A 9,295-nucleotide genomic window follows, 5' to 3' on the forward strand; every position below is an offset into this window, starting at 1 on the left:
TGCACAGAGAGCAATGCGGCTGTCTCTTCTTATTGGGACAGTTGTCCTGTGAGATTAGGACCCCACCCTTAGACCTCATTAAGCCTCCTCAAAGCCCCTTCCCCAAATACAGTCACGTGGGGGTTAGGACTTTGACACGCGGGTGTTGAGGGGACACCCTTCAGACCGTGGCATCTGCTGCGTCCGTGTGGAAGTCAGGTGCGTGATTTGACAGTGGGGAGAAGCAGGCTGGGCAGCCCTCCTGGGCTTCTCCCCTTTCTGCTCTGTGTCCTGTGAGGTGGGAGGCCCAGTGGGCACCAGGACCAGGTTCTGGGCCTCGTGAGTGGGTCGCTGACCATCCCGGGCTGCTCATCTGCCAGCTCAGGTGGCCCTGGTTACTGGCCTGATTAGGATACATTTATAATAAAAGGGGGTTCTCCGGGTGGGTCTGACCTCCTCACCCAAGTCCTTTGGAAGATGGGTGTTTCCTCTGGCTGGGGTGAGGGGACCTCCGAGGGGCTCTGGGCAGGGGGAGCCCTGGGGGGCCTTGAGATGGAGGGGCCGCGTCCAGGAACCAGCGGCCGCGGTGCCGAGAGCAGACCCGGCCCACAGCCAGCGGGGAAACACGCTCCTCTGACCAGCAGACCAACCTGGTGGATTCGGGGACACCTGAGTGAGCTTGGGGGGCTCTGCCTCCGAACCCCGGATGGTGCTGTCTGCAGCTGCCTGCCCTGGGCATGGGGGACCACGCAGAACGGGCCACTCCATGCTGACCACGGTCCCAAGGGAGAAGGTGCCTGGGTTTTAGTTGCTGCGTCTGTGGGAATCACTGGGGAGGGGCCGAGCTTCCTGCCCCACAGAAGTGTCCCCTCCCCCAGTGTCCTCTGAGGCCACTCGGGGGTCCGTGGGGGTCAGCATGGGCCTGGCCCCCCTCCCTCTGCAGCACATGCTTGATTTCTGCTGGTGCAGCCTCAGAGAGAGGCCCAGCTGGAGGCCCCGGTGCTCAGCCGCATCCAGCCAGGCCCTGCACATGTGTGGACAGGCCCTGGGCTGCTGAGCAGCGGAGGTGGGAGGTTCCTCTACTCTGTGTGTCCTGGGCCTGACAGGGGACGTCGGTCAGTCTCTGGCTGCCTGTCATGCACGACCCCTTCACTCCCCACGCAGCCCCTAGCATATCAGCTTGGCTGGAAGCACACGCTGGACGCATCTGTCTGTGATCTCTTCCTTGTCACGGGGACATGGGGTCGCTACAACCCAGCTGGCATACGAGCATTTCCCACCAACAGGTCAGCTGACCTAGGGCATCCCACGTTGTGAATTGAACTTATGGGTTCATGAGTAAGTTCTAGAGCTGAGGCAGTTATGGATTTCCTGTGTGGGATGGTCATCCATGGCCCCGCACATCTGAATGTCTGGCCCACACCAGGCTCTGGAGACACCGGGACAGCGGGAGCCTGGTGCACTGTGCATGGGACACAGCTCCAGCCAGTCCTGTGGGGTGGGCCGTGTGGAGGAGTGGGGGGTCCACGGGGCGGGCAGCATGGAGAAGGGGAAACACATCATGAAATATTTGTCTGGGGCTTTGAAGGATGTGTAGGAGTTTTCCGGTAGAGTTGGAGAAGCGGGAGCAGTAGATGGGCATTCGGGCAGCAGAGAGAGGGGTCACAGGTGTTTACGAGGTAGGGCAGGCAGGACGTGAGCTGCAGCTCTGTGTCCATCGGCTTGGGGGTGGGGGTCGGGATGGGGTGGGAGGGCTGCCCGACTGGGTGGTGAAGCTCTGAGGTCTGAGGCTGTCACAGCTGGAGAGTGTGGGGATGGGGTGACAGGCCTCTGAAGGTCACCCTGTAGCTCCCAGGTGGCTTCCCCCCTGCCACCCCCCACAGCCCAGCCGGGAAGCCTGTCTCTTGAGACCCCGCCCCGAGATCAGCCTCCTGGCCCTGGGCCCTGAGCACAGAGGCCTCTGCTCCAAGGGCTCTGCTGTTCCCCAAATTGTGTTAAGTCGTGATCCCAAAGTAACGTATGGCTGTTTATAGAGCGCGTATTTGGTTTGTCATCATACCAAGGAAAATGGGCGTTTTTGATTTCCCACCGTGTGAGGAAATGTGTCAACAGGAAACAGCCCCATTTAAGTGATCTGGGATGACCTCTTAAAGATGTCCGGCTAGTTCCCTGTGCCCTTCAGAAGAACTATAGTCATTAATTCACTTTTTAAAAAAAAATTTTTTTTTTAATGTTTATTTATTTTTGAGATAGAGAGAGACACACAGCATGAACAGGGGAGGGGCAGAGAGAGAGGGAGACACAGAATCGGAAGCAGGCTCCAGCCTGCTGAGCCATCAGCCCAGAGCCCGACGCGGAGCTCCAACTCGCAGACCGCAAGATCGTGACCTGAGCTGAAGTCGGATGCTTAACCGACTGAGCCACCCAGGCGCCCCTAATTCACTTTTAATTAAAAAAAAAAAAAAAAAAAGCCTTACTGATCTATAGCCTACGTACCATCAATTCAGTTTCCAGTTCGAAACAACAAAACGGCTTTCCCGTATTTAGAGTAACCATCGCGACCATCTAATTTTAGAATACTTTCATCACCCAGAAAGAAACTCGTGCCCCTTGGCCGTGAGTCCCCGCCCCCCTCCCAGACCTAGACACCCCCTGGTCTGTGTCCCGTCTCCCTGGTCTGCCTGTTCCGGATGCTTCTGGCAGATGGGGTCGTACGGTGTGTGGCCTGTGGCACCTGGCTGCCCTCCCCGAGTGTTGGGTCGTCGAGGCGCGTCCGCATTGCAGCTTGTGTTGGAGCCGCTCGGTTCCTCGTGGCTGAGTGGGCTCCTGCCATGGGGAGGGTCTGCGTCCTGCGGTCTGTCTGCGGTTGGTGGGCGTCCTGGTTGTCCCCATTACAGACTGTGCTGCTGAGAACGCTCCCACGGGAGTGTTGGGAGACGGAAGTCATTTCTCTGGGCTGGATGGCCGGGGTGCAATCGTGGGCTCACGAGCTGAGTGTTGAGCTTGGAGGACTGGCCAGGCTTCCCGGTGGGGCGTTGCCATCTTCCGTTCCCACCGGCCACGGACCAGGGTTCTCTTTGTGCCCGGCTTCTGTGTTTTCTCTTGACTGAGCTTTTTAGTTGAGCTGATCATAGATTCACGTGTAGTTGTGAGAAACCACACAGGCATCCTGCGTAGCCACCACGTTTCCCCACGGCAGGAGGACGAGCCGGTGCAGCCCAGACACAGAACGTTCTGGCGCCATGTGGACCCCCACCTCTCCTCCCCACATCCAGTCTCATGCTGGCAAACACCAGTCTGTTGTCCGTTTCTGTAAATGTGTCATCGCAGGAGTGACTGTATGTGGAATCATACACGTGTAGACTTTCGGGACTGGAGGTCCGGGTTGTTGCTGTATCAGCAGCTCACCCCCTGTATTGTCAGTGGTGTTCCATGGTGTGGATGGACCTCTCAGCTGCTGGAGGACAAATTGATGGTTTCCAGTTTGAGGCTGTCATGGGAAGAGTTGTTGGAATTCCTACAGTTCCTTGTGTGAACGTAAATCTTTGTTGCTGTGGTGTGAACGTCCAGGAGTACCGTTGCTGGGCCGTGTGGCATGTTCTCTGAGAAATCGTGAAGCCGCTTTCCAGAGCGCTCGGATCGCTTTTTACTCCAAGCAAAGCATGAGGGATCCCGTTTCTCTGCGCTCTCGCCGGCAGGTGCTGGTGTCACTGTTTTCTGTTGTAACACTTCTGATAGGTGTGTACTGATGTATCATGGTGACTGTAATTTGCATTTCCCTCGTGGCTGTGATGTTGAACATCTCTTCAGGTGGTTATTTGCCACCTCCGTGTCCTCTTTGGAGAAATGTCTGTTGATGTCTCTGCCCATTTTCTTATTGGATCTATTGATCTATCGATCTATCTATCGTCTATCTACGTATTACTATCTAACTGGAGCTATCATCTATCTATGTAATCTATCTATCTATCTATAATCTATCTGTCTAAGGGAATCAGTCTATTTATCTATCTATCTATCTATGTATCTATCTTTCTATCATCTATCATATCAAGCTATCTATCACATCTGTCATCTATCTGTCATATCAATTTATATTTATCTATCATCTATTATTTATCATATCAATCTGTCATATTTATCTATCACATCTGTCATCCATCTGTCATCTATCATCATAATCATCATTATCATCCAACTTTTATTCTTAAGCCATGAGAGTTCTTTATATATTATAGAATATATAATATTCTTTGGCAGATACGTGGTTTGCAAACATTTCCTCCCAGTGTGTAGCTTGTCTTTTAGTCCCTCTTAACAAGTCTTTTGTGGAGCAAATGCTTCTGATTCTGATGAAGTTGGGTTTGTGAACTGACTCTTTTATGCATTGTGCTTTTGGTGTCCAGTCCTAGAACTCTTTGTCTGGCCCTGTATCCCAAGGATTTCTCTTAAGTTTTTCTAAAAGTTTGAAAGTTTATATATGTTTTTACATAGAACTGTATGATCTATTTTGAGTTAATATTTGCATAATGTGTGAGTTTTAGATCAAAGTTCATTTTTTTTTTTTTTTGCCTGTGGGTGTCTATTGTCCATCGGTTGAAAATGCTATATGTCTTCCATTGCCATTTTCCCCAGTTTTATTGAGATATAATCAACATAACGTCGTATAAGTTTAAAGCATACAACATACATGATATACGTATAGGTCATGAGATGATGACCGCAGTAAGTTTAGTTAGCATCCTTCACCTACCATAGTTACAGGTTTCTTTTTTCTTGTGATGGGAATTTAAGACCTACTCTCATCAGCTTCCAAGTGTACAATATGGTTAACTACAGTCATCGTTCTGTGTATCACATCCCCAGAACTTACTTATTTTATAACTGGAAGTTTGTACTTTTTGACCACCCTGCTCCCTGTGCCCATTTTGCCCACTCCCCCACTCTGGCAACCACCCAGTCTGTTCTTTGCATCTCTGAGCTCAGTTTTTAAAGATTCCACATGTAAGTGAGACTGTACAGTGTTTCTCTTTCTCTGACTTACTTCACTTAGCATAATACCCCTTAGGTCCATCCATGTTGTCACAAATGGCAGGATTTCTTTCTATTTATGGTGGAATAATGCTCCATCGTATGCGGGTACCATATTTTCTTTACACATTCATCCATCGATGGACACTGAAGTTGTTTCCACGTCTTGGCTGTTGTAAATAATGCTGGATTGTATGGTAGTTCTGTACACCTCCTCCACTGAACTGCTTTTCTGCGGTTGTCAAAAATCCGTTGTGTGTATTTGTGTGAGTCTATTTCTTGGGCCTGTGTTGTGTCCCATTGCTCTATGTGTTTATCCTTCCACACGGTCTTGGTTAATGTGGCTGTATAATAAATCTTGAAATCAAGTAGAGTGATTCCTTCCACTTTGCTGTTCTTTTTCAGAAGGATTTTAGTTGTTATTGTTTCTTAGCTTTTCTATATAAGTTTTAGAATAATCTGCCCTATAGCTACTAAAATCTTTGCAGGGATTTTGATAGGATCTGTGTTAAGTGGAGAATTGACATCTTTACTGTATTGAGTCTCCCAGTCCATGAACATGGTATGTCTCCCCATTTATTTGGATCTTCTTTAAGTTCTTTAACCAGTGTTGTGGTTCTCAGCATGCAAGTCCTGTACATGTTCTGATATGTTTACCCCTATCAATTCCATTTTTTGAGTGATTGCAAGTAAGATTGTAATTCTTTTTAATGTTTATTTATTTTGAGAGAGAGCATGTGCATACAAGCAGGGGAGGGGGAGAGAGAGAGGAAGAGAGAGAAGCCCAAGCAAGCTCTGTACTGTCAGCATGGAGCCTGATATGGGGCTTGATCCTATGAACTGTGAGATCCTGACCTGAGCTGAAATCGCGAGTCTAATGCTTAACTGATTGAGCCACCCAGGCTCCCTGAGTGCATGGGAGCATGCTGTGATGCCTGCTGGGGGCATTTCTGGGCCACCCCGGCTCCAGCGCTCAGTCTGGGGTACGTGGCAAATGGAGAGACCGAGGCCTCACCTCTGAGCTGCTGCTTGGTCCCCACATCTGTGCCTCCTTCCCTATGCCTTTCAGAGTCTTCTGATGCCTTTCACGTGTGGTGCCCCGGACTTCAGTGCACATAGTGGGGGTGGGAGTGGGGAGTCTGGAAAGTACTTGTGTGTCTCCTGGAAGCAGGGTCCTCACAACTGTTACGTACATATCGAATGTTTTTAAAGAAGCATACGCGTATTTTAAGTCACATTTTGATAGCTGAGATAAGTGTACCAAAGTTTGTAGGAGGCTGGGATACTTTGTATGATCCGTATTCATAAATTTGTCCCCTTTGATTTCTGGCCTCGTGTTTTATTTTGCTGCTTAGAACGTATCAGTGTTGTCTGCTTCTGAAGCCGTGTTGTTGCTGCTTGGGGCTTTAGGGCTTCATTTGAGACTGGATGTGGATTTCAGGGAGGATCCGTATGATGTCAGGCAGCGACTTTGTCCCAGGTTTTGCTGTTTTTAACTGGGGATGGGTGCTTGAACTTGCCAGATGGCGTTCTGCTCCCTGTGGGAAAGGTTGTGCGCTCTCCCTCTTGGTTATGTGTGTTGGCTCATTAATCTCGTGGGGGAGCTGGGCTGATGCCTAGCCTTTGGTGGGAAATGCATTTCCTGTGACAATGGCTTATGCAAGCGAGAGCATTCCTGTCCCCTCATATGTAGATTGCAGGGAGGCCCCTTATGGCTAATGTGGCAGAGCTGACCCACGCAGCCCTTACCACCCAGTCTCCTCTGGTAACTGGTCTGCCATTGTTAATGCGGGGACCTCATCCTCATTAATCAAGATGGCAGGTAGAGATCCAGCCATCATGCCTATATCCCCAGCAACAGACAGGCTGTCTATAAGGAACATTCCAGAAGCTCTCACGTGGCCATTTGGACCCTATCTCACTGGCCACTTCTGGCCGCAGTGGGAGGCTGGATGATGTAGTGTGTATTTCAGGTCGTCAGGCCTAGGTATCAGTAAGGGGCTAGACAGTTGTGCTAGGGGTGGAGAAGGGCTCTGGGGACAGTGGCCGGCTCTACCCTGGCATCTCTCCCAACACCCAGCACCCGGTACCACGTCTTTCCTGTCTCTGCCTTTCCGGGTCCTCCTGTCCCGTTGTAGGTGCAGGTGAGGGACCTGAGCACACCCGGAGGTATGGCAAGTGTGGTGGGGAGTGGGGCCCTGCGGCGCTGCAGCCCTTCTCAGAGCACCTGCCGCTGTCCCTGTGATGGGATGGGGTTCGGCTAGGACCGAACTGACCATCCCAGGGGCAGAGCAGGGATGCCGGGCCACACTGCCGTCCTTTCCAGGGACCCTCGTGCAGGGCACTTGGAGGTAGTGCCCACTGAGTCCCTGGATGTGGCTTAGCCACCCAGGGGGCCCAGGGGTGTGGGGCCCTGTGACGCCGGGCCTTCCCCGGAGAGAATGCAAGCTGCCCTGTGTTCTTGGTGCCTTCCGTGGGTGGCCTTCCGTGGTGTCTGGCTCCTTGTGTTTCCCCGCCTTGTGCCTCGGGGCATCTCCAGAAGCTTCCAGGTGTGCTCATGTTGCTGCTGCTGCTGCCCCTGTGGTGGCCCAAGTGAGCCCCTGCCCGAGCTCCCTCGCCTCTCACAAGGCCTCACCCCAGCGGCCCCTCAGCTAAGGAAGGGGTCAGCGTCCACCCAGCCAGGCCTTGGTCACACACCCACTCCCACAGCCCGGGCGGTGGCCTTTTTGTCCCTGGGGCTGTGCTCGCAGGCTCAGCCTGGACACTTCTGTGTCCCCTCCGAGGCCCATCTCCCCAGGTGACCAATGTCGAGAGTGGCCACGGGCCGCGGCACTGTTGCGATGTCCCTCTTCTGCATCGGAGTCTGTCCAGTCAGCAGCTGTGTGGGTTGGCCTCGGGGTGGTGCTGGGCCTCGCTCAGGACACAGGGCTCGGGCACAGGCTCCAGGGCCAGGACCGTGACAGGCCTCGTTGACACAGGCTTAGCTCCACGCGGGACCTCCTGGCGCCAGGTCTGGCCTTCCCCCTGGAAGTCTACACAGAGACACATTACCTGGGGGGACTTTGCAAGGGCCTGCAGTACTTTTTCCTGGACATGTGCCCTGCTCTGTGGAGTCTGGAGCGAGAGGGGTGAAGCCCTCCTAGCCCCAGAGGTCTGGTGGGCTCTGTGACTGCTGTCACTGCTGCTTCAGTGGTCCTCCTGAGGTGGTTGCACGGGACTGTGGCTGCTGCAGTCAGGGACGTGGCCTCACACACTGCAGAGTGGAGTAGATCCAGGGCCTGATTGGTGGGGGGACCCGGCTGCCTGCTCTGGGCTGGGGGTGGTGCAGGTGCCCGAGGGCTTTGCCAGAGTTCCTGTTGATGGGACAGGCCACGGCTGAGGGGCTGGGGCTAGGGGGAGCCGGGCCGCAGGGATGGAATGGGAGGCAGGCTTCTCCCGCCCCCTCTCAGGCTGCGTTTGCCCTCAGAAGCAGGCTGTGCCACCTAACTCTGCGCGGGATTTAAACTCTGATCTGTCTGCTTTCCAAAGCAGGGTGGGAAGGGGGGTGAGGAGGACAGGGATGGGCCTTGGGTGTGGCAGCTGGTCGGGGGCCAGTGGGGTGAGGTCAGGCAGGACGGGGAAGACAGGCAGTCTGGATGAGGAAACTGAGGCCCTGGAGCAGCGGGCTCCTCTGGAAAAGCCTAGACGTTTGCTCCATTCTCTGTGGGGAAAGAAACATCTGAGCCCTGCAAGGAAGGGAGAAACCAGAAGGCAAGGCCAGGGCAATGGGCCATGCTGCTTATCTCTGAGAGGTGAGGGGACCATTTTGTCCTGGGAGACGGGCCCTCGCAGCCTGTCTTGAGGCCCCTCTCAGGCCGTGTCGGGCGGTGGAGTGGGGAGTGAGGCCGGGCTGTCCCACTTGGAGGCAGTGGTGTCCCCCGCCCCCTTGACCCCTGCTCAGTGAAGCCAGGGCACATGGGCGTGTGGGCACGAAGAACAGGTGGGGGGGGGCTGGGGGGGGCCTGTGTTTTCTGGGGGCGATATTGGCGCTTTTCCAGCCCTCTGGGAGCAGTTACTTGTGCGATGACCGTCCAGGCCTGGGCATGACCCTCTGGGACTCAGGGGCCAGGCAGGGTCTGCAGCCCCCGTGCAGGGCTCAGCAGCGACCTTGGTGGGGTGACGGGTCTCGCAGGAGGCCCCTGCTGTATCACGCGGGCCCGTCTCCCCTGTCCAGGAGCGGCTGCTCATGAGCCTTCTGCCCCGGAATGTTGCCATGGAGATGAAGGAGGACTTCCTGAAGCCCCCC

At 53.8% G+C, this 9,295-nt stretch overlaps 1 protein-coding gene across 1 annotated transcript in view; it reads left to right on the top strand.

Moving 5' to 3' along the window:
* ADCY1 (adenylate cyclase 1) overlaps positions 1–9,295 on the top strand; it is a 104,403-nt gene that overhangs the window by 21,841 nt on the left and 73,267 nt on the right. Inside the window, exon 3 of the mRNA XM_049642261.1 lies at positions 9,224–9,295. Within this exon, the coding sequence (XP_049498218.1) occupies positions 9,224–9,295 (72 nt within the window). The remainder of the gene's footprint in view (positions 1–9,223) is intronic.

This window comes from Panthera uncia, chromosome A2 (assembly GCF_023721935.1).
Source record: "Panthera uncia isolate 11264 chromosome A2, Puncia_PCG_1.0, whole genome shotgun sequence".
Classification (NCBI taxonomy): Eukaryota; Metazoa; Chordata; class Mammalia; order Carnivora; family Felidae; genus Panthera; species Panthera uncia.